This window comes from Coregonus lavaretus (genome assembly GCF_964263955.1).
Source record: "Coregonus lavaretus genome assembly, chromosome: 4".
Taxonomy (NCBI): domain Eukaryota; kingdom Metazoa; phylum Chordata; class Actinopteri; order Salmoniformes; family Salmonidae; genus Coregonus; species Coregonus lavaretus.
The window spans coordinates 70,895,397-70,922,070 of NC_139991.1; the positions used below are offsets into that span (position 1 = coordinate 70,895,397).

A 26,674-nucleotide genomic window follows, 5' to 3' on the forward strand; every position below is an offset into this window, starting at 1 on the left:
TTTGAGGCTATACAGTGTTTGTTTGCATTTACATTGTTTAGAGTAACACAAGCTTATATTTTGGGTTCTGATGGGGTATGACAGTTGAACTAAGGTCATGAGGCATTTATAAGTTATATTCTTCAAAAATCAATGGGTATATATATAATTATTAGATATGTCCAAAAATGAAAGTAGCAACTAAGCATTCCATCTTTAAATATACAGTTAGGCCTACTCATTATGTGTTTATATAAAATGTAGGCTAATTTTTATTTAACTGAAATAAATATAGGCCTATAATTTTCTTAACTGAAATGCATGGTTATGATGATAATTATCTTTTGTCAAGAAATGTAAAATAACAAAAACACAACCCTCTTACTTACCGGTAATTGATTTGACAGTGAAAGTTCCTGGATAGACCACTAGGACGCGCCACGGTACCCGAGTTCATCTTTATTTATTTTTATTTATTTAATTATTTTTTTCCGAGATCATCATGCCGCCGAGGACACTCCCATTGGTGGCAAGTTTTGTTACTGTAATAATCTGATTGGATTGGGGAGATCGTTATTGTATGTCTGACTGGCTAGACGGCTTGACTCACCAGCTGACCGCGGAAGTTGGCGTGGATCACTGACATTAAACCAAACGATTATTTGATCATCCTGCGTCGCAGTGTGTATCATCATAATTTGAAGATTTGGGATCTCGCAATGAAGGTATGTCTAGTTTAGATATTAGTAAGTACAATGGTGTAAGGTGTGGCACATGAGTTTACAAAATGAACATTTCGTTTTGTGTCTGGTTTAATACACCCACACACCCTGCTGTCAAAACAATGCAATGGGGTTTACAACGCATAGAGCGAATGTTAGTTACAGTGTTACAATCTTACTGTTTGACAACAGAACGTGTTGGATACGTGTAATGTGTGTGGTATTACTTGTCTTTATGAACAATGTCAATAGTCACCTTGAAGCGTGTGGTTTTTGTAAGTGGTCCTATAATTGCGAGGCTACTTTCATTTATCTAACATTTACAATGCATACCATTTTCTCAAAATGGTATCTGGTCTTTGAGTCTTCTTAGCAGCTCTCTTTTTGGGACTTGCCAGTGATAATCCAAAAAAGTTGTCATGAGACCGAGGGCACATTTGCTCCAGAACATTAGTTAATTAGTCAGTGCATTTCTTGTACAGTTGTCATTGCGTTCAGCTGTTGCCTTACTGTTGTCTCATGTAGGCTTCAATTGGACAGCCAAGCCAAGGATGCCATACAGACTGAAAAACATGTCAATATGATATTTTAAATTGAAAATAATAAATGAAAATTATTTTAAACTTTTACACACTCTTTTAAAGTGTGCCTATTACAGCAAAACGGTCTTATTACCCTTTTCAATTACTCGTTGCATTGAGTGCACAGAGTGCACGCACATTATGCATATTTAGCTACATGTAACTGCCAAAATAAAGGAAACACCAACATAGTGTCTTAATAGGGCGTTGGGCCACCACGAACCAGAATAGCTTCAATGCACCTTGACATAGAGTCTACAAGTGTCTGGAACTCTATTGGAGGGATGCGACACCATTCTTTCACGAAAAATTCCATCATTTTATGTTTTGTTGTTGATGGTGGTGGAAAGTGCTGTCTCAGGCCCCACAGCCGCCACTCCAGAATCTCCCATAAGTGTTCAATTGGGCTGAGATCTTTTGACTGAGACATGGCATATGGTTTTCATAATCATAAAAACCATTCAGTGACCACTCGTGCCCTGTGGATGGGGGCATTGTCATCCTATGGGGGCATAGCCATTGTAGCTAAAATAATGGTCTGCACAGCATTTATATACATTACCCTAACCATGATGGTATGTTATTGCTTAATTAACTCAGGAACCACACCTGTGTGGAAGCACCTGCTTTCAATTTATTTTGTATCCCTCATTTACTCAAATGTTTCCATTATTTTGGCAGTTACCTTTATATCATAACTAATACTGGAGTTTCTACTGGATTTAAGAGATGCACATATGTCTGTGCTCTATCTTGTTATTTATCACGCGATAGATAGGTGATGTATTATGTTGAGAGGGTCGAACAATATGGAATTAGGTTATTGGTCCATGCCATAAGGGGACTAGACTGTGGAATATTCATGATGTTTCACAGAAAACGTCTGCAGCAAGGTGCTGCTTCAAGGAATCCAGTCCCTGCGATGTGTCATGAGTGTGCTTTGGCCCTTTAAAAAAGGTATTGTTTGGCAGTGCTTTGTTTACAGTTGTTCAGCATATCATGCCATCACAATACTCCCAAACATACAACACACAGAAAATATGTTCATTTATACAGTATTTCTGAGTAAATATGAATTGTGGTTATGAACATCTGATTGTGGAGGCCAATTTAATCTCTTGCCGGAAAGTATAGAATAAAAGATAGTTTGAACGGTTTTGGTGAAATGCTCATTTGGCTGTGTAATACCAATACTCACATTGCACTGTGCTCTATGTGGAGAGTTTAGCATTACTAATGATCTCTGTGGTGTATTATTTGGATTAAAATGTGAATTACAGTAAAGGTTGGACTAGAACTTGTGTGAAACCCATGGTGAATGGATATCATTGTGGCTATGAATATTTTAGATGGGATTAATACTATTCTATTGTCTGCCTAAGCCTCATAGACAACAGTGGTGCAAAGCATCCTGGGGGATCACAACAACAGAAGTTGTCATGTAACAGAGAACAGTCAGATTCCAATAGGCTGGGGTGTAAAATAAAGGCCCATATTATATGCATATCCTATGTTTGGAAAACAATATATACTAACAACGAGGAAAGAAGATGTCAAAGAGAATTTGCAGAGATTGAGGCAAGGGGTCACTCACAGACAGTGTTGAGGTCAGGATTCAGGAAGTCAACAAAAATTCAAATTCCAATTTTCCTTAACTGATATTCCTTTGTTCCATTAACTTCCTGAATTGATCGAATGGCAATGGCATTGACAACAACCCTGCTCACAGAACACATCCCCAGGGAGCATCAAAGTAGATTTACAGTGCAGTATGTGGGAGGACAGCATAGTGTTATAGTGTCCTACAATGTGTGCACTGTGAAAATATCGATTGATCAGTGCTGGGGCTACCAGGTCTCAGAATCCACTGTTGTAGCAGGAATTGTGCCAATTCTTGATGGATGTCAGCCATCATGAAAAGGGAAAAGTACCAGTCTGAAGTGGAGGCTGTGCAGAGGACAATCACTCCCAAGGTTTCTCTGAAGTGTCAGTTTCCTTAGTGTGTTATAGCTACTGTACATCTGTACTTGGTAAGATGGAGGGATAAAATACTGATGTGAATTGGGAGGAGAATTTGATATATTCCCCAGATGCACCAACATAATATTATCAGTGTGTGTTTGAATTGACGAGTGTGTGTGTGTGTTAGATAGATAGTCAGTAGTAGTTATTTGAATCAATCTAAACGGGCACCCTTCCAGCACAAGGCCAATGTTGTTGTTGTTTTCTGCCCCGGAAAACATCTGTACAGCGGTTTTGGTTAAGTAGTATCCCTAGATTTCCATCGGATTTAACTGATCATTCAAAATCCCTATTTCGCCAAAGAGCTTGTTGCTAAGCAATGGGATAGCTTGTCACTCCTCGTCACTCATCTGATTGGCCCAGAAGAGTAAACAAATTATGACATGTCGTTGTTGATGTTGCTTATCTCAGACTTGATCTACTACTTGACAGTTGGCTCACTGTCAAACTAATCCCCTGCAGAGTTTCACATTAACCGGACAATGACGCGCTATACAAGTTATTATTACCTTAAGTAATTCTGTGGTGATACAGTAATATCCTCTGATTGACAGGGATAATCCCTCCGAGCTAAAGGCACAAGCCCCTACGGGCTGAATCCATGTCCGCCGTTGGTTTCCCCTCCCCCTTGTCTGTTCAGACCCACAACAGTTTCACGCCCTCTATTAATTGCACAAAGCACAGACTTTGCTATAGACCACCAAGTGCTAACAGTCAGTATCTGGATAACATGTGTGAAATGCTTGATAATGTATGGGATATCAACAAAGAGGTATATTTTCTGGGTGATTTAAATATTGACTGGCTTTCATCAAGCTGCCCACTCAAGAAAAAGCTTCAAATTGTAACCAGTGCCTGCAACTGAAATTGAAAAAATGTATGGTTGAGAGGGATGGCAAATAAGGAATTGCAAATAAGTCTGGCTGCACAACCGATTGGCAAATATATTGCAAATTGAGAAATCATGCGACTCAACTGAATAAAAAGAAGAAGAAGAAGAAGAAGAAGAAACTACACTATGAAACAAAGATAAATGACATAAAGAATGATAGTAAAAAGCTTTGGAGCACCTTAAATGACATTTTGGGAAAAAAGGACAACTCAGCTCCATCATTCATTGAATCATATGGCTCATTTATCATATATAGCCAACTACTTGTATTATTTTTTTATTGGCAATATTAGCAAACTTAGGCATGACATGCCAGCTATAAACACTGACACTACACATCCAAGTATATCTGACCAAATTATGAAAGACAAGCATTGTAATTTTGAATTCCGTAAAGTGAGTGTGAAAACGTGAAAAAAATATTGTTTTCTATCAACAATGACAAGCCCCCGGGGTCTGACTTGGATGGAAAATTACTGAGGATAATAGCGGACGATATTGCCATTCCTATTTGCCATATTTTAAATTTAAGCCTACTAGAAAGTGTGTGCCCCGAGGCCTGGAGGGAAGCAAAAGTCATTCCGCTACCTAAGAATAGTAAAGCCCCCTTTACTGGCTCAAATAGCCAACATATCAGCCTGTTACCAACCCTTAGTAAACTTTTTGAAAAATGTGTGTTTGACCAGATACAATGCTATTTTACAGTAAACAAATTGACAACAGGCTTTCAGCACGTTTATAGGGAAGGACATTCAACAAGCACTGCACTTACACAAATTACTGATGATTGGCAGAGAGAAATTGATGATAAAAAAGATTGTGGGGGCTGTTTTGTTAGACTTCAGTGCGGCTTTTGACATTATCGATCATAGTTTGTTGCTGGAAAAACGTATGTGTTATGGCTTTACACCCCCTGCTATATTGTGGATAAAGTGTTACCTGTCTAACAGAACACAGAGGGTGTTCTTTAATGGAAGCCTCTACAACATAATCCAGGTAGAATCAGGAATTCCCCAGGGCAGCTGTCTAGGCCCCTTACTTTTTTCAGTCTTTACTAACGACATGCGACTGGCTTTGAGTAAAGTGTGTCTATGTATGCGGATGACTCAACACTATACACGTCAGCTACTTCAGCGACTGAAATGACTACAACACTTAACAAAGAGCTGCAGTTAGTTTCAGAATGGGTGGCAAGGAATAAGTTAGTCCTAAATATTTCAAAAACGAAAAGCATTGTATTTGGGACAAATCATTCACTAAACCCTAAACCTCAACTAAATCTTTTAATAAATAATGTGGAAATTGAGCAAGTTGTGGTGACTACACTGCTTGGAGTAACCCTGGATTGTAAACTGTCATGGTCAAAACATATTGATACAACAGTAGCTAAGATGGGGAGAAGTCTGTCCATAATAAAGCGCTGCTCTACCTTCTTAACAGCACTATCAACAAGGCAGGTCCTACAGGCCCTAGTTTTGTCGCACCTGGACTACTGTTCAGTCGTGTGGTCAGGTCCCACAAAGAGGGATTTAGGAAAATTGCAATTGGCTCAGAACAGGGCAGCACGGCTGGCCCTTGGATGTACACAGAGCGCTAACATTAATAATATGCATGTCAATCTCTCCTGGCTCAAAGTGGAGGAGAGATTGACTTCATCACTACTTGTATTTGTGAGAGGTATTGACATGTTGAATGTACCGAGATCTCAGTTTAAACTGCTGGCACACAGCTCGGACACCCATGCATACCCCACAAGACATGCCACAAGAGGTCTCTTCACAGTCCCCAAGTCCAGAACAGACTATAGGAGGTGCACAGTACTACATAGAGCCATGACTACATGGAACTCTATTCCACATCAATTAACTGATGCAAGCAGTAAAATTAGATTTAAAAACAGATAAAAATACACCTAATGGAACAGCGGGGACTGTGAAGCAACACAAACATAGGCACAGACACACGCATACACACACACAATAACATACGCACTCTACACACACGTACACATGGATTTTGTATTGTAGATATGTGGTAGTAGAGTAGGGGCCTGAGGGCACACAGTCTGTTGTGAAATCTGTTGTGAATGTATTGTAATGTTTTTTAAATTGTATAACTGCCTTAATTTTGCTGGACCCCAGGAAGAGTAGCTTCTGCCTTGGCAGGAACTAATGGGGATCCATAATAAATACAAATACAGATACTACACAGCAGCCATGCCTTTCTAGATACAGATGGACTGGCCCTACACAGTGGTTTTGCTCATGTTGTGGTAAGATATAGGATGTCCATTTTTGTTTTAGGAGGTTAGCTAGGTCACAGTTCAAGCCATACTTTGAGCAGTTCTGTACTAAATGCCCTGTTTGATGGTCATGTTCACTCTTTACAGACAGAGAAAGGCTGATTATAGCGATTGACTTTCCCACTATAACCCAAGAGATATACTGTAGCCTATTTATTCATGTGGGATTGCTTTGGAGAAGTTGGAGTTAAAAGGGCATCTGAAAAACAAAAGGGCAGAAATCCTCTGCTCTGATTTGTGCCCCAGGGGCAGCATGCCATGCATAAGGCAGCATGGAGTCCTTTTCCTGCCATGCCACAATGGTCGGTTGGCAGCACACCCAGAGCTGGGTGGGCACTGTCCCTGGCAGACACAGTCAGGGCCCCTTTGTACTCAGTCCCACATCGGCTATTTATATCCATTAACTTCCTTATTGCCGTAGATTAACCATAAACGAGGCACTATGGGGTTTTATCTCAGAAAAGCATGCAGCTATGTTTTGGTCAGACACTGAGGCTAGTTAATAGCTAGCTACTATTGAAGAGGAATGCTGTAGTGCAGTTAAATACCCAAAGGCTGTTTAAGTGTGGGAACAGTCTAGATAATTGTACCGGCCTTGGGTCAGTGGAGGACATGCTCACAGGCATTTGGAATTGGATGTTCTCAGTACAAGTGAGTTAATTGCTCGAAAACGCAAAAATGTTAACCATGTGTGCAGAAACATTTGGAAAATGAATTTGTCTGCTGGCAGTCTGTTGAAAAGTGTGAGTGAAACTAAAAAGCTAAATTGTGTTTACCACAAACAGGCTATTAGAGAGTTGGAAGTTCTCGTGTGTGGTTTGGCACTGGCCAATCCATGTCCACTGTCTTTGAAACAATTATTTTTGGTCTAAGGTGAAAAGCCTTTGTGGTGCGTTTCACTTGGCTGAGTGGAAATGAATAAACACATTTAAAAATGAGGTCTATAAAATTACTACCACCTTAATACACTGTCTGGCATCAGTACACTATATCAGTTCTTGTTTTAAACCTTTTGCTACCAAAACCAGAAAGAGGTTTAAATGCAGTTTTCACCTACAGTATTATTAGCTAATTAGTCTTAAAGATTAGACATTTGGAAAGATTTAAGACACCACAACTATTGTGGGGGTGAATGATATATGCTGTCATGCAAGCCTAGGCGAGGACCACACTAGCATAATGAGAACCCAGAAGTGCAGTCTTTTACAGAGTTCTCACCAAACTGACCCACTTCCTAAGTGCCCCTTCCTCTAGCTGTCTGAATGAACCCCACTTTGTCCCAAAGGACTCTGAGAAGGGAAGGAAGAGGAGGGGAAGGAGGGTCTACGACTCTACGTCCTTAAGGATGGAATTAAGACTGGTTAGAGGTTACTGTCTGTGGTCAGCGGGGGGGGTGGAAAGCAGTCTGTCAAAGGAGCTATTTTTAAGTCTCTCTGGTCCCTTTCCCACAGTGCTAGGGCTCGGGGAATGCGAGAGGGGGAGAGACCTCAAGTTGAAGCCAAACAGCATGGCTAGCTAGTGTGGAATGCTATCGTGCTATCCTATAGTCTACACAGTTTACTGTTTCAGTTGAGGGCTGATTCACAAGTACTGTAACTGTGTGATTGGGGTCATACTATCCTCTGATTCTTTTGAGGGCTGATTCACATGTAGCCCACTGAATGTTTTGTTTTGGGGAGGGCTGAGGAAATCTGCATGGAATGAAGCCATTGTTTATCCATTGTGATGGCAAACTTGAGAATTCCTAGTTACACCACATTTCGCTGGAAGAAATCAAGCTAATCCGATAACTGTGAGTCACAATTTGATTAATGGATTTGATAAAAGCACAGTCTTTCCTCTCTACCCTTTATCTTTTAAAAGGATCAGCGACTAGAAAGACCAAACATGGGGAAATATAGCCGATACATTGTTGCTGCAGAGAGTTTGACCTCTGAAAGATGGGAAACGAGTTAATAGGCCTTTGCACAATGGTTCCTCAATAAAAGGCATACCACAATGTTATGACGCACTTTAACTATTGTTGGTCAAACCTAAAAACAATATTAACACTAGACATCTATTATGTTTTTTTCAATTGATATGGAGATAAGACACTGTTTCACTGAAGAAGTAACATTTAACTAGAAGGTATTGGTTATTGGTTGTCACCAACTCTATAACAATTTATACACTTCGACTACTGTACCTTACAACTGAGGGACTTGACTGACCAAGGTCCTTGACAAAACAGTGTGAAAATCAATCTACACCTAACAAAACGTTATACACTTGACCATGAGCCACATTCTTCCATTACATTTCCGTCCCTTGTTCAGTACTTCACCTTATCAAGGCTTGATGTAGCCTGGTTGAAGCAGACTGATGTGAAACACTGCTGACCGTAGCGTTCAGTCTGGTTTAACCAGGCTAGGCTTGACCACACCTCGTGAGTAAAATCGCTGATGAGAGTTATGTGCCTGGTCGGACGGCTTCAGCAGCAGGTGGCTGCCAACTGTCACACACAGAGCCACAGCTGTGACTTGAATGCAGGACAGGAGTGGCATCCCTGAACAGCTTGTTATTATGATGGCGCTGGGTCACAATCTGTAAGAATGCCACCCTCGCCCACTGGAGCCAGCCCAAAGCTAATTTACACACTATAACACACATACTGTAACATATAGTGTAACACACACTGTAACACACACACTGTAACACACACACTGTAACACACACTGACAAGTCATCTAATGGGAGATAGAGATAGATACACTGTGCATTTACAGCCATAGTAGGATTGACTGGGAACCTTGTTTATCACTTTATCTCACTGTTCCAGAGCCTCCAGATATTGTAGTGAATAGGGAGGATAGCCGATGAACCGTAAGACCTCAAAACACACTAGACTCTGGGCCTCTTTGCAGGGTGACGTGCAGGCCTGTGTGGCTTATTCTGTGGGCTGCAATATATCAAAAACATAACGGCAGGTAGCTTAGTGGTTAAGAGCGTTGTGCCAGTAACCGAAAGGTCGCTGGTTCTAATCCCCGAGCCGACTAGGTGAAAAATCTGTCGATGTGCCCTTGAGCAAGGCACTTAACCCTAATTGCTCCTGTAAGTCGCTCTGGATAAGAGCGTCTGCTAAATGACTCAAATGTAAATAACAGAAATATTGCTCTTTATTCTAGATGGCTGAGAGGCGTGTATGTTCTACACGATACATTTCTATGACATTCTGTAACATTGAAATGCTCCTGAAGAAGCCTATGACAATGTCCCAGTATCCACACTATGTATAAGCCTATGACAATGTCCCAGTATACACACTGGAACACTACTTAGAATGAACCAATGTATTGGCCATGCATTCTAATGCTAGTCTGTGTGTTAGTGTGGATATTGGCACAAAGCCAATGTCTCCAGCATTGTTTGGTCAATCAGTAGGGAATCCATAGGATTAAGTAGAGTAGGTGAGTGAGTGAGCGAGTGAGCGAGGGTCTAGGCAGTAAGGGATAAATAAGAATTCAGAGGAATCTCCACCTCGCTTATCAACGACACCCCAGGCTTATCTAGGCAGAACAGTGCTTTCACTGTGTGACTAGGTCCTATTCACTTACCAGAATTGCATTTCATGCTCTTGTTTTTGAAAACTTAGTCCAGTCAGATTCAAAGCTGTCATCGCACTAAGCGAGTTAGCATGGTCTAATATTGTGAAGTTAGCTTAGCTTTGTCAGTTCATTTTAAACTGTGATGTCCACACCCAATGCTCGACAGCTCTCAGAGTAGTTATTTGCAGTATTTCAAAACATATAGCATACAGTATGTTGACATGGGGTCATCATTCACAACTTACAGTAAAGGATTTCCTATCTTAACAATATCTATAGAACGTCACACTTGTTTACCAAGTCTCATGTGCAGATGTTCTTAATGTTCACTGTATATCACTGTCCTTGTCTAACTTTATTCTGGTATACAGGTGTTAGACAGGAGAGTAAATTTGTTAGCCGCTTTTTCTGGCACTTTGAAGGTCTTTCCCAAAAGCATGACTCTGAATATGTTTACATCCTTTTCTCCACCACAGGTACTTGAGTCAAATCGTTTTTCATTGAGTGACTGATTTACAAAGAAAGACAAATCTGTAGAAAGTACCATGAGTAAAGTTTTCCTGAAAGTTGACCAACAATGATTAATGTCATCAGCATCCTGTTTTGATGGTCTGACTAGTGAATACTACTGTGTCCTACTAGGGTCATAGCTAGGCTCTTGCCTCAATTGGTCAACCTTGTGACATGGTTGGAGATCACAGGTTGTCATGGGGGACACATTCTGTTGCTGCACCGTGGCTTTAAAATGTAGTTTATGGCAGTAACGAGAGAAGCTGTAGTCCGCACTGGCATGGGTGGCGTCTCTCCTATGCCTCAACGGTGTGAGGTCAACACCAACAGGTGAGGTCACCCAGTGCCAAACCACAACTTTTCAAAGCACATTGGTCCTCTACCCCAAGTGACCTGGAAAATGACTACCCACAAAGGTGGAGTGAGGGGCAGACTGGGGTGGATCAAGTTACCATTCAAGGTGTGTGTGTGTGTGTGTAGTTTTGCGATCTGCATTTGCAACCTTAGTTGCAGGTTTGCAACTTATGTATATTTACAGTACATCTCACAACCACTGTATCGTATCTCCACACCCACTCAAAGCATCTCTAAGGGTCTACAGTAGGCCTATGTTGCATGAATGACGCAACAGGAAGTGGTTTGACATTTTTCACGACAGTTGAACAAATAGGCAACACTCCACCCACAGAGTGCTAGGGAGGCTCCACTTCCTCTGTATCCAAACACGATGTGAAACTAAACCGGGTGACAGTTCTTCTAGTCTTTCCCTTCCTTTACTAATCCCTGGCGTATGTCTGTACCAAATACTATTCGAAATAATTTCAAATACTTTAGCTGTTCTTGATTGAGCTTGCCTAGCACAATGGAACCCATGGAAAAGTCCAGAAAGTGCAAACCCCGCCCACCTGACACTTCAGGCAGGCTAAAGCAAACGCTCAAAAGTATTTGAAAGATTTCAAATAGTATTTGAACCCAGGTCTGGTCCCTACCACTTCTCCGTCATTTATATTTTTACACTCGCCCACAAACGGTTGCGTTGTGTAATCCAGTGGGCATTGTGAAGAATTGAAAAAGTCCTTGTCCTGTTGTCTCGCTGGGCCTAGTCAGGAAGAGTTCATTGGCATGGTTGAATGTACAGTCCTGAAAGCTCTATCTGTATCCTATAGCATGTCATTCACATCTGCTTGTACTGTAATAGGGAGTGCCAGAAATATAGTGCGTAGTTCCAGGGGCAAAAGATCATTATCTGAAAGGAACGTCCTCTGTGGACGTGTTAACAATGTGGCTAGTAATATTACGTTTTCGCTAAAGATCTTTAGCGAAACCCTCGGGGAAAACCAGCTGAAGGGCTCTACTGTCTCAGCTGTATACGGATATAAAGAAGCCATTGTTTATTGTTTGCTGCTAGTTTACAATTAAAACCCTTGTGTTATTTATGTGTCTTGTTTAATGTTGATTAATTGCTATGCTGTCATACGGATGCATTTCAATAGGGTTCGGTTGCATGCTTTGGTAGCTTCAAATGTTTACAATTAAAATCCTTGTGTTTATAATGTGTCTTGTTTAATGTCGTTTAATTGACATACTTTCATATGGATGTGTTTAGTGTGGTTACGTTGTATGCTTAGTTAGCTACAAATATGGTGAGTTATTATATTTAATCATTGCTCAACCAACCACACTATATTTAGCCTGAAACACTGGGTGTTGTTGTCAGTGTGTGTGTGTGGCCTTCCTCCAATCTGCTGCGTTGACAGAATGTTTACCTGAACACCAGACGTATGACCTCAGCCGCATTGCTGCAAATTAGTTTTGTGTTGACAGCATTGTTTACTTGTGTTGTCGCAGCCAGCCTCTGTCTGTTTTCACTTCCCCTAGTCGTTCGGTGCGGTCTGGAATAGCTGAACTGGGACATGGATAATGCCGGCACACTGAATAGACAGACGTGTTTAGTCTGTGGCAGTTGGAATGTGATCGCTGTCTGTTCGCCTGTTCAGTTTTGTGGTAAATATCAACACAAGCTACAGAGGGATTTGTACATTTTTAAGCGAGTAAGCATTGTGAGATGTTTGGGATCTGTCAAGGTTTTCTATCAGTCAAGGTTTTCTTTTCCTTGATCCTTTTCTCTGGTCTTTTTGTTTTTGTTTGTTACATCACTTCAAATCTTAATATCAACCAATCACAGTGACAAACTGTCAAATAAAATACATTCAATCAAAACCAGAGATATTATTATTTGAATTCCTGTGAAGAAACTTAGGTTGTACAGACTAGCATGAGTTATTCGTATGTATAGTTTTTAATCTATCCTCTGTCACAGGGAAGCAAGGAAATCTATACAGGTTAGCAAAGCCTCATCATTTGAGAGTGATTTTATACTAATAACTATGTAGATCTCCAGCACCTCAAGAGAGATGACCTTTAGTATAATGCTAGCAGAAACGTGCAGGGAGGCTCTGCATATTACAGTAGGTTAAACATTGACTGTCATGTCTGTATCAATATTGATGTTACACATAGATGTTACACATATTGATGTTACACAGGAAATGGAAATGATTCTACTTGACTATGGACTATAGTTGACTGAAAATGTTCTCAGTAAAGTTCACCTAACTTTATATCTTTGTAATTTCTACACCACAAAATTCAGCATTTAACAGAGGCAGATAGGCTATTTAACAGAGGCAGATAGACCTATTCAACAGAGGCAGATAGGCTATTTAACAGAGGCAGATAGGCTATTTAACAGAGGCAGATAGACCTATTCAACAGAGGCAGATAGACCTATTCGACAGAGGCAGATAGGCTATTTAACAGAGGCAGATAGGCTATTTAACAGAGGCAGATATACCTATTCAACAGAGGCAGATAGACCTATTTAACAGAGGCAGATAGGCTATTTAACAGAGGCAGATAGACCTATTCAACAGAGGCAGATATACCTATTTAATAGAGGCAGATAGACCTATTTAACAGAGGCAGATAGACCTATTCAACAGAGGCAGATAGACCTATTCAACAGAGGCAGATAGACATATTCAACAGAGGCAGATAGGCTATTCAACAGAGGCAGATGGGCTATTTAACAGAGGCAGATAGACCTATTCAACAGAGGCAGATAGACCTATTTAACAGAGGCAGATAGGCTATTTAACAGAGGCAGATAGACCTATTCAACAGAGGCAGATAGGCCTATTCAACAGAGGCAGATAGGCCTATTTAACAGCGGCAGATAGACCTATTTAACAGAGGCAGATATACCTATTCAACAGAGGCAGATAGGCTATTCAACAGAGGCAGATAGACCTATTCAACAGAGGCAGATAGACCTATTCAACAGAGGCAGATAGGCTATTTAACAGAGGCAGATAGGCTATTTAACAGCGGCAGATAGACCTATTTAACAGAGGCAGATAGACCTATTTAACAGCGGCAGATAGACCTATTTAACAGAGGCAGATAGACCTATTTAACAGAGGCAGATAGACCTATTTAACAGAGGCAGATAGACCTATTCAACAGAGGCAGATAGACATATTCAACAGAGGCAGATAGGCTATTTAACAGAGGCAGATAGGCTATTTAACAGCGGCAGATAGGCCTATTCAACAGAGGCAGATAGGCTATTTAACAGAGGCAGATAGACCTATTCAACAGAGGCAGATAGGCTATTTAACAGAGGCAGATATACCTATTCAACAGAGGCAGATAGGCCTATTCAACAGAGGCAGATAGGCCTATTTAACAGCGGCAGATTCAAAGCATTGAGTCTGACCTTCAGGATTTCACACCAAAAGAAGATACTGTATTCTATCCCATTGACGCATCAACACACACTTTATGATGCTTGAAACCCTTGTCAATATCCCTGTACCTCTCCCCTCCCCTCCCCTCCTCTCTTCTCCCCTCCTCTACTCCAGACAGATGATGCTTAGTAACCAAGCCAGACGCCAATGAGTGATAACCGTCTGCTGCCATGACGACCAGTCGCTGCACTCTGTTGCCGGAGGTGCTGCCGCAGCATTCTAACTCTGCCCACACGGGGAGCTGCTTGAGTGACAGGGACTTTGATCCAATGGGTAGCCTGGACTGCCCGACAGAGCCTGACCTCCCAGGAAAAGCAATGGAAGAGCAGAGCAGTCCTGCCAATGGAGAGCCACAGTACTACATGCAAATGTCTGCCAAGGATGGGCAGCTGCTGTCACCTGTCGCGGGAGCGTACGCCAAACAAAGGTATGGACCTGCCAAACATGGATGGAATAGAGTTTTGGACGAGTGTGGAGGGGAGGGGGTGGTGGGGGTCAGAGGTAAAGTGAACCTAAAATACTCTTTTATTTTTATTTTGAGGAAGCTAGTTTTAAATATATACCCAAATACGACCAAACACAATTTCTGAATGGTAACAAATCAAGTGCCTCTCAAAAGGATTTCCCCCTCTATCTGTCTGGGATGGCTCTATTGTTCTCTGTACACAGTTGAAAGAGGACCATATAGATCATATAGATGAGTAACTTGGGCTTCAGACAGCTACATAACTTACATACCAATCACACTATCTGGCCCTATGGGGTAAATGTCTGTACATTTGAAACAAAACAGATGTGCTGTTCTTGCCGGATAGTGCAAAGTCTAAATGTAGCACCTTGATTAGCATGTACGCCTGACGGGACTCTTTGTCACACACACACACACACACTCCTATGGGAGACAAAAGGGGGTTTTAGCGGCAACAGCTGCAGTCATGCAGACTGGGTCACAACTGTTAGCCCCCCCAAAGCCTGCTTTATAATCAGCCTGTGGCATAGAGCTAGCTAGCATAGAGTGGCTTAGAGATAGATAGCATAGTAGCAAAGAGGTAGCTAGCATAGATTGGCATAGAGCTGTTAGCATACATTATAGAATTGGGATCAAATTCATTTGCTACCTATTACAGAATACCTATTACAGACTAAATTGCCATGGCAGCTACAACGTACAATGTATTATTTAATAAATACTGATTGAAGGAAATAGGTATGTGCTAGCCTGGTCTCAGGTCTACTTGTACCGTCTTTCCAACTCTATGACTGGTCATTGGCAAGACAACACAAACAGATCTGGGACCAGGTTATAAATATGCCTTTTTGTCGTATATGTCTAATATAAAGTAATTGTTGTCATGTTTGTTCTGTTGATGATCAACATGAAAAACTATTACCAGATTAGGTTTAAAGGCTTTTATTACACTTTAAACTGACGACGACTCTAAAGTTGTTTTTCTCTAGCAAAATCTTCTTATTCATTATTTTGTCTGACAAGATGATGTTCATTCTGTTGTGTTAGTTATAGGCAGCGACCAGTGTTTATGTTCAAGGGGGTGATTTGTTGAGTGAGGGGCTCATTCATTCCGTCAAAGACATTGGCTTAGTTTCCTGATGAAATCAAGGCGATCAACAACCCGACATAATCATCATCCAGATTAGAGGATTAGATGCCATATAGGAGATTGGTGAATCATAGAATCATAGGTTACAGTCCATATAGTAAATTTAAGTAATACAATCCTCATTGCATATGTTGTTTTAATCCAGAAAATGTTTGATTTGAGTCTGTAATCTAAGAGATGTACTGTATGAATGCATGTTCAGTACACAGACAGAATAGACAGGGTATTCTAACAATGTGTGACAGCCAACTCTGCTGACAGCGTCAAATTACACCAACACCCTCCCAGGGTTTTGTTATTTTACCAACTAGTTTTCTATCCACTGAAATATCGACCTGATATTTTTGAAAACCTCTAGTCAGTGAATTGTGAGCTCCTATTTTAGTTGTTATTGTTCTCAGAAAGGGGGAAGGAGGATCCCTAGTCAGTTGTTATTGTTCTCAGAAAGGGGGAAGGAGGATCCCTAGTCAGTTGTTATTGTTCTCAGAAAGGGGGAAGGAGGATCCCTAGTCAGTTGTTATTGTTCTCAGAAAGGGGGAAGGAGGATCCCTAGTCAGTTGTTATTGTTCTCAGAAAGGGGGAAGGAGGATCCCTAGTCAGTTGTTATTGTTCTCAGAAAGGGGGAAGAAGGATCCCTAGTCAGTTGTTATTGTTCTCAGAAAGGGGGAAGAAGGATCCCTAGTCAGTTGTTATTGTTCTCAGAAAGGGGGAAGAAGGATCCCTAGTCAGTTGTTATTGTTCTCAGAAAGGGGGAAGAAGGATCCCTAGTCAGTTGTTATTGTTCTCAGAAAGGGGGAAGGAGGATCCCTAGTCAGTTGTTATTGTTCTCAGAAAGGGGGAAGGAGGATCCCTAGTCAGTTGTTATTGTTCTCAGAAAGGGGGAAGGAGGATCCTTAGTCAGTTGTTATTGTTCTCAGAAAGGGGGAAGGAGGATCCCTAGTCAGTTGTTATTGTTCTCAGAAAGGCGGAAGAAGGATCCCTAGTCAGTTGTTGTTGTTCTCAGAAAGGGGGAAGGAGGATCCTTAGTCAGTTGCACAACTGAATGCATTCAGATGTGTCTTCCGCATTTAACCCAAACCCTCTAAATCAGAGAGGTGCAGGGGGCTGCCTTAACCGACGTCCACGTCATCGGCGCACAGGGAGCAGTTGTTGTGGGGGTTAACTTCCTTGCTCAAGGGCAGAACGGCAGATTTTTCCACCTGCGGCCCCAAGCTTCAAGGGGAACAGAAAACATCAGCGTATCTAAAATGTCTTCCTGTTCCTCTTTTTCTCACCTCTCCATTTCTCTCTCTATTTTTTTCTCACCTCGTTCTATATCGCTGAAGCTCTCTGCCTGAGCGGCCCATGTGTCGGATCTGTCATGACGGAGGGGGTCAGGAGGAGCTGCTCTCCCCCTGTGAGTGTGCAGGGACCCTGGGTACCATCCACCGGAGCTGCCTGGAGCACTGGCTTTCTGCCTCCGGCACCAGCGCTTGTGAGCTCTGCCACTACCAGTTCACTGTACAGAGGAAGAACCGGCCAATGATGGAGGTACAGTATACAGAAGCATAAGTACACACATGCACACACACACAAAACACAGCATGTAGAAAGACCATTGTCATACTGACATGCTACCCATACTATACATACCACCTCACATATACTGTGCATGGCCCATCATACTGTGCATGGCCCTTCATACTGTGCATGGCCCATCATACTGTGCATAGCCCTTCATACTGTGCATAGCCCTTCATACTGTGCATAGCCCTTCATACTGTGCATGGCCCTTCATACTGTGCATAGCCCTTCATACTGTGCATGGCCCTTCATACTGTGCATGGCCCATCATACTGTGCATGGCCCTTCATACTGTGCATGGCCCTTCATACTGTCCCCTGTAGCTCAGTTGGTAGAGCATGGCGATTGCAATGCCAGGGTTGAGGGTTCGTTTCCCACGGGGGGCCAGTATGAAAATGAAAATGTATGCACTCACTAACTGTAAGTCGCTCTGGATAAGAGCGTCTGCTAAATGACTCAAATGTAAATGCAATACTGTGCATGGCCCATCATACTATGCATGGCCCTTCATACTGTGCATGGCCCTTCATTCTGTGCATGGCCCTTCTCGCCCAATCTGTCCACATAATCCCAACAAACACATACAGTGAGGGAAAAAAGTATTTGATCCCCTGCTGATTTTGTACGTTTGCCCACTGGCAAAGACATGATCAGTCTATAATTTTAATGGTAGGTTTATTTGAACAGTGAGTGACAGAATAACAACAAATAAATCCAGAAAAACGCCTGTCAAAAATGTTATGAATTGATTTGCATTTTAATGAGGGAAATAAGTATTTGACCCCTCTGCAAAACATGACTTAGTACTTGGTGGTAAAACCCTTGTTGGCAATCACAGAGGTCAGACATTTCTTGTAGTTGGCCACCAGGTTTGCACACATCTCAGGAGGGATTTTGTCCCACTCCTCTTTGCAGATCTTCTCCAAGTCATTAAGGTTTCGAGGCTGACGTTTGGCAACTCAAACCTTCAGCTCCCTCCACAGATTTTCTATGGGATTAAGGTCTGGAGACTGGCTAGGCCACTCCAGGACCTTAATATGCTTCTTCTTGAGTCACTCCTTTGTTGCCTTGGCCATGTGTTTTGGGTCATTGTCATGCTGGAATACCCATCCACAACCCATTTTCAATGCCCTGGCTGAGGGAAGGAGGTTCTCACCCAAGATTTGACAGTACATGCCCCGTCCATCGTCCCTTTGATGCGGTGAAGTTGTCCTGTCCCCTTAGCAGAAAAACACCCCCAAAGCATAATGTTTCCACCTCCATGTTTTATGTTGGGATGGTGTTCTTGGGGTCATAGGCAGCATTCCTCCTCCTCCAAACACGGCGAGTTGAGTTGATGCCAAAGAGCTCGATTTTGGTCTCATCTGACCACAACACTTTCACCCAGTTCTCCTCTGAATCATTCAGATGTTCATTGGCAAACTTCAGACGGGCCTGTATATGTGCTTTCTTGAGCAGGGGGACCTTGCGAGCGCTGCAAGATTTCAGTCCTTCACGGCGTAGTGTGTTACCAATTGTTTTCTTGGTGACTATGGTCCCAGCTGCCTTGAGATCATTGACAAGATCCTCCCGTGTAGTTCTGGGCTGATTCCTCACCATTCTCATGATCATTGCAACTCCACGAGGTGAGATCTTGCATGGAGCCCCAGGCCGAGGGAGAATGACAGTTATTTTGTGTTTCTTCCATTTGCGAATATTCGCACCAACTGTTGTCACCTTCTCACCAAGCTGCTTGGCGATGGTCTTGTAGCCCATTCCAGCCTTGTGTAGGTCTACAATCTTGTCCCTGACATACTTGGAGAGCTCTTTGGTCTTGGCCATGGTGGAGAGTTTGGAATCTGATTGATTGATTGCTTCTGTGGACAGGTGTCTTTTATACAGGTAACAAGCTGAGATTAGGAGCACTCCCTTTAAGAGTGTGCTCCCAATCTCAGCTCGTTACCTGTATAAAAGACACCTGGGAGCCAGAAATCTTTCTGATTGAGAGGGGGTCAAATACTTATTTCCCTCATTAAAATGCAAATCAATTTATAACATTTTTGACATGCATTTTTCTGGATTTTTTTGTTGTTATTCTGTCTCTCACTGTTCAAATAAACCTACCATTAAAATTATAGACTGATAATTTCTTTGTCAGTGGGCAAACGTACAAAATCAGCAGGGGATCAAATACTTTTTTCCCTCACTGTATGTTTGTCCGCGCTGGTCTTAAAACCAGTCCTGCTCTTCATGTTACATCAAAACAACATGCCAAAGGATTTTGTTGGGCTCTTGCTATCTTTAGTGAATCTGTCATTTGTAGTTATAAGCTGTGGTGTGTGTGTGTGTGTGTGTGTGTGTGTGTGTGTGTGTGTGTGTGTGTGTGTGTGTGTGTGTGTGTGTGTGTGTGTGTGTGTGTGTGTGTGTGTGTGTGTGTGTGTGTGTGTGTGTGTGTGTGTGTGTGTGTGTGTAAAGTTTGGTCTATATGCACAGATGGAATGTGAAGTGAAGGGGGTTGAAGACACTTTGGGCTTCTGGTAAACATTCCATGACACTTCTCACACTCCACTTCCTCTATAGTCTCAGCACTTACACACGTAGTCAACCAATCCTCCATGTTACTGTGGGTTTTATCATCAGTGGAACACTAGTGTGACTCTGTGTGTCTTATTAGCAATGTAACAGTTAAAAGTGCATGTCTTTCTGGGGTGAGTTTCCCGAAAGGTCTTAAATTGCTAAATAATTGTCAACACAGCAAAAACATCTAGTCATCTGTACTCTGTAAATTAATACTGCAAGTGAATTAATTATGAACTCCAAATGAGTTTCGGTTCTTGTGGTAATAAGTAACCTCACCGCTAATATCAATTGTATTTCTCTTACCCCTCATTTCCCCATTTTTTGTGGAATGAATTCGACCACAGTAATAATGTGTGTTCCTATGTGTGTGATTGTGTTAGTGTCCTCGTCTCCACAATAACCTCTAGCTAACACGTTATTACCCCCTAGCATCTCCTCTATTCTTTGTGCGTCAGGACACTGCCTCCATATATAATATATAATTGGACAGTGGTGGTGCGAAGTGGTTGTTTGGTGGTAATTACACCCATACCATGCAGGTTGACTCGCTGGTAGCGTTTCTCATCAGACCCGGGTTCAACTACTATTCAGAAACGTTCCAATACATTGACCGTTTGCTTAAGCCTGTCTGGTGTGCCGGATTGGTGGGATTTGCCATTTTGGGACTGTTCTATTGGTTCCACTGTGCTAGGTGAACTCAATCAAGCACAGCTGAAGTAACTGAAAAGATTTCAAATCGTATTTGAACCCAGGTCTGATTCCTCATAAATATGAATATAATATCTAATCAATATATCGTGCCTCATCATCTGGATCATAAGCAGAGCTCTGTTGCATGGGGTTTTGAGGATGCACCAGGATTGTATTTATTTATTCTTGGAGCCAAGGACTTTTAATATTGAGAAACCACAGATAGTGTGGGTTGGTTTGCGATTGAAGTTCTCGTTATGTTCAGGAGAAGTCTACTTTCCAAATATTTTAAGAATAGTCTCTAATTAAAGATGCACTCTCTAACTTTTGTATAATTTCATCCAATAGTTTTGAAAGTGATGCTCACAAGCCAAATGTCATAAAATGGTGCAATATGTTATCCATTTCTTATGATGTGTTACATCCTGAAAATCATACAAATGTGATTGTGGTCCTCTGTAGCTCAGCTGGTAGAGCACGGCGCTTGTAACGCCAAGGTAGTGGGTTCGATCCCCGGGACCACCCATACACAAAAAAAATAAAAATAAAATGTATGCACGCATGACTGTAAGTCGCTTTGGATAAAAGCGTCTGCTAAATGGCATATTATTATTATTATTTACTATATGTTACCAATTTGTTGTGATCCTGGAGTGCATCTTTAATATACTGAAACCAAAAATATTGTTGGGTAGTTAGCAATCCAAGCTAGCTGTGTATCCAAGCGCATGTGGCTTTGGAATAGAGGCAGTATGCAGACCATAAGTGATCAAATGTCATAGCTAAATCAGCAAGGCATCAAACAAGCAACATAGCTGGTTGGGTGATCATTTGATTGGCTCTAGCCCAACCTAACCCAGTCCCAGCAGACCCGGCCGGCATCCTGTTTTAGAGTAATCCAGTTATACTCTCCTATCTCCTAACATATTGCTATCAAACTCAGTTAGCAATTTTCTGTTGCATGATAGCAATACACTGCACCTCCAGTTCCTGTTAGCTGGAAGAACATAAAACAATATAATGGTGTTAGCTGAGCAAATCTAGAATTTACTGTAACAAGACCTCGAAAACCCAAGGGTGGTTACCAGAGCCCTCTACTACAGTACATACCTGGTTTGAGGAATTAGAGAGGTAACTTTGGTCAACTGAGTTAAACTCGGGATAACCGGTACGGGATAACCGGTACCACGAAAGTGGCTCACCTTTTAACCAGGTACATTTCTATGGCAATGAATCCTTCAGAACTAACCTGCTCCTGGGCAGGCTAACTCCATTTATACTGAATGAAGTGAGAGTCGGGAGCTGAGGAAGAATGAAATCAGATTCCCTCTCTCTCGCAAAGATTGTCTTTCTCAAATAAAGGGGATGATGATGCAATGTTTTTGTGTTAAAAAATAGCTATGTTAAAATACCCATCACATTACACATTTAGTAATTACAGAATGCATTTGAAACTTTACGCACAGTAAAACTTGTGTATGACTTAATACAATAATTTTATCGATAGGAGTGGGAAAAAAGGTGCTTGTGCATTGATAAGGACAACAAAGACGACATTAACGATAAGTACTACAATAGACGGGATGGTTGTTTAGCAACAAAACCGACCCGTGCGCAACTATGGGGCAAAACAGACAGGGTTGACTTAGACTGTTGACAACATGTAAACTATATTTACTCTCTAAATGTTTATTGAAAATATAAATACGTTTGCACAATGAGCACTTGTCTTTCAAAAACATATTTTCAGTTGTTGGTTAGCTAGCTAGCACGTTTTTGCCTTATTAACCTTATCCTTCAAAACAAACATGGTATCAATAACAAGATACAACGAGCTGAAACGAGTCAGGGGGAATCGTTGCTAGCTACCGGACCTCCGGCCACATCAATGCACGCGCATCATTTTCATGACGTTGTCAGCCAAACAGCTTCAACAAGCGTATTTCACACCATAGCCTGCTGAACTTTATTTCATTTTGATTTCGGCACAAATGGAAATGTGGCACTGACTCGCCCATGAATTGATGTTTCGGTTGTTAGCAAAAAGGTGACATTTTCTCTCCTCTCTCCCTCTCTAGTGGGTGCGTAACCCGGGCCTGCGCCAGGAAAAGCGGACGCTGTTCGGCGACATGGTGTGCTTCCTGCTCATCACGCCTCTGGCCACAATCTCCGGGTGGCTGTGTCTGCGGGGGGCCGTGGACCATCTGCACTTTTCCAGCCGCCTGGAGGCCGTGGGCCTCATCACTCTCACCGTGGCCCTATTCACCATCTACCTCTTCTGGACCCTGGTGAGTAGGGGGGAGGGAGGGTGGGAGCCAGTAAATCTCAGAGGTCAGCCTGAATTTGGGCATTTCTTGTGCATATTGGGCAAATTCGTTCCCGTTTTCACTTGATGTGTCTGTGAAGCAAAACCCTTGCACAAATACATCTCATTCACAAATATATCATAAGAGGACACATATAAAAACCGTTTGACTGGTAATGAAAAATAAACCAAGACTCTCTGGATCCTCCATTCCTGTTGTGTATCCTGTAGGATCCTCTTTTCAGGGTGCTATGCAGGAAATAGGAATGCTACCCTGGGAACTTAGCACTTTTAGTCAGCTACTTGGGTTGCTAAGGGTAAAAAGTTGCCCTTAGGCACAGATCTAGGATCAGCTTACCCTGTCCCAATTCTAGACATTACTCAACACAAAACCAACCTCAGACCAGCGTCTAGGACAGGGATGGGCAACATTGATGGGGGTGAGGATCACAAAAAATCTGAACTCATCATGAGAGGCTGCAGTTGCTTGTGGGTCTGTGTACCCCCCAGATAGCTGGCCACTAGACTAATTTACCAATCTGAAAAAAGTTAGCTGACATTGGCTAATTGAATGACTATCAGTGACTGACATAAGAGAAAAACTGCTGATGCACAACCAAATTTCAAAATGTCACCTTGTGTATTCTACTATTCTAACTTGCAACAGTAAGTTGAGACAGACTGCGATTTTGTAATTTTTATTTTTTTATGTATTGATCAGAGGGCCTTCAAAATGTGGCCCGCCAGCTGCCCATCTCTGGTCTAGGGGCAACATCTTCCTATTCCACTTGTTTGGGCTTAATGCATTACAGTAGTGGGCACAGTATCTACACTATCTTAACCTGATTTGACCTCTCTCTACCACAGGTGTCGCTCAGGTATCACTGTCGGCTGTACAACGAATGGCGGCAGACCAATCAGAGGGTGGTCCTTCTCCTCCCCAGGTCACATGGTGAACAGTTTGCTCCGCCCTCTTTAAGAGGTCCGTCACGCGAAAAACGGCCATCCAAAGAGACTATTGTCTGAGCAGCCCTCTCTTCAAAAGCAATTAAGGAAAAACACGGAGGAAAAATTAGGATGGTTCCATAGGCGCCGGAACGAAATTCGCTTCTCGTGCCCTCCAGCGCTGAACTTGAGTGTGGAATCGCCACCAAATATGTCATTAATGGGAATGGACTGGCCATTGAAACTGCAATGTTCAGCTACGCCACATCGTTGGCCATTCTGGCACCTGGAATGGTTTTAACACACATTTACACGGAGGTAGAGTTACTGTACAACAGAGACCTTATTTTCGGTGAAGCAGCATCCATTTTGGACTCAAAATGCAGCAGCATTACGTCCCACCAAATGTCATACAGGGATGGACAGGTAAATTTGGTGATATGGACGGGGTGGAGTGCATAGTTGGTCATAAACCATTTGGACTGAAGGACAGCCAAGAAAAGTTTGCCACTGTGACCGTATGCTGTGATTGGTGATTCCTGTGAGGTGCAGAAAACATTATGTCCGGTTCTTATAACATGCCAACATAAACCTGTGTATAGTATTACTATATTAGTCAAAGTATCACATTCTACCAATCAACAAGTCAAAGCCCAAAGTGTAAATAAGTACTTCAACTACTTCAGTATTTTACATAGTATTAAAAACTCTTACCTTTACCTACATGTGTGGGTCTGTGTGCCTCAAACCAGGGTCATGTTCATTAGGCACCAAACAGAAGAAAACTTACTGAAACAGTGAGGGACTACCTGGACTTATCCAGTAAGACACTCATTTTCATTATCTGTTTCAAAGCTATTTAAAACTTTTCACTACAGTATGCCCTGCTGAACGCAACCCAACATAAAGACAGGCTTTGTGGAGTGTTAAACAGGGCATAGGTTGATGTAGGCCTATACTAACATCTGTGTTTCTTTGCAAGTCCCCCCTTAGATAGGAACACGTGCATTAACAGTCTTCATGTATATTTTGAGGTTGACCTTAACATATCAACAAAGGGACATTTAGAATTAATTTATATTATGGCTATAAAGTATAATTTTTTTGTGTGAAAAATACAATATGGTCTCAGTTGAGAACTGGTTGACCGTGGTTTATTGTAATATATGCAAATATTTTTAGTGTTAGTCATTCACTTCACTTACGAGTAGCTCTCATGTGTTTGCTAGACATCCCGTCATTGTGACTCATGCATTTCCAGATTTCTGTGCCCATTTATCATTTAAAATATGTCATTGTCAATCGTTTTTTTTCTTTTGTTCCAAGGATTTCATAGTGGCTGCGTTGTAAAGTATTCTTCCGTGATAGTTACTTTCCTAGAAATGGTTGTTATAGCCTAGCCAAGACTGTTCAGGTTTATGATTATATGAAGGGCCAAAAACACTTACATTTTCTGTCTAGAGAACTCCTTGTTATACTAGATATATTAACCTATCCAAGGAATTTATTTTTCTCCTACCATATTGAGTACATGGAGCACTTATTTAACTGTTCATCTTCATGTGATTAAATGTCAGTCTTCACATTGAGCTTGTTGGTGAAGTGGACTAACCTTTTTTGTTATGTTTTTGTGTGCTTGTGTGTGTGTGGGGGGGGGGGGGGGCAGTTTGATAAAATAATTGATGTATTTTCTCTCTACAGTTCAGTTATTTTATTGGCTGATGTTTTTAAATAAAAATATGAACATTCAAGGACTCCGGAGCTGTTCTAAATGTTATTACATTTCCATTCAAGTATAATAAGTGATTAACTGAATCAGCACACATAAAAGCATCCTTCCAGATAGTGTCTGATTAGTAACCTTAAAGCATACGCCAATATGAACATGCTCAAAGGAACATGTAATGGGTTTTACTTGACCTTCATAAAGCATTAATTAATACAATTTCAAGTGCCATCTCTCTCCAGGATGTAGATTTTTCTATGCCATAGAAAAGGATAGGATACTGTTCTCATAATTCGAAAGAGAAGTACGATTTCTCATTGAGTCAAAAAAATAAAGGCTTTGGATATAACAAAAAGGCCATCTGTGGTCTACTAGATAGAGGGGTGTATTAATCAGTGCACAACGTAGAAAAACGCTTTGCAACGGCCAATGTTTTGCAACAAAAACAAGTTTCTTATTGGATAAGTTCTGTTTAGTCCCTCCCCATTTCTACCGTTTACTTCCTAGTTAATGCACCCCAGTCGTTTGGTCCTGGCTAGAAGGGATCCAGCTTGTCAAATTAAAGTCAAAAGTAGATTTTGTTGCATTTAAGCTAACCCTGACCCTTTTTCTTAATTCTCCTAACCTGCTACGAAAAGTCAAATCTGTCATTAATTTGACAAAAGCGGGATCCCTTCTAGCCATGACCTAGTTGGTTCAGAATAACCATCAAACAGATCAGGGCCCTTACTCACAAAGCATCTCAAAGGAGGAGTGCTGCTGTAGGATCAGGATAACTGATTAAAAAGGCAAAACTGATCCTAGATCAGTAATCCTATACAAGACACATTGTGAATATGGGCATATATTTTAAAACATTAAAC

At 41.6% G+C, this 26,674-nt stretch overlaps 1 protein-coding gene across 2 annotated transcripts; it reads left to right on the top strand.

The window, feature by feature from the left end:
• The first annotated feature begins 83 nt into the window (after positions 1 to 83).
• Positions 84 to 25,832, top strand: LOC311128465 (E3 ubiquitin-protein ligase MARCHF3-like). Of its 2 annotated transcripts, none has more exons than XM_084160620.1 (5): positions 84 to 704; positions 14,519 to 14,831; positions 17,349 to 17,553; positions 22,914 to 23,123; positions 24,008 to 25,832. In XM_084160620.1, the coding sequence occupies exons 2-5, from the start codon at positions 14,575 to 14,577 to the stop codon at positions 24,164 to 24,166; spliced, it is 831 nt and encodes a 276-aa protein (XP_084016746.1). In that variant the 5' UTR covers positions 84 to 704; positions 14,519 to 14,574; the 3' UTR covers positions 24,167 to 25,832. The 2 variants fall into 2 exon arrangements, with proteins under 2 accessions (XP_084016746.1, XP_084016747.1); XM_084160621.1 differs by lacking the exon at positions 84 to 704 and adding an exon at positions 12,520 to 12,599.
• The last annotated feature ends 842 nt before the right edge of the window (positions 25,833 to 26,674 follow it).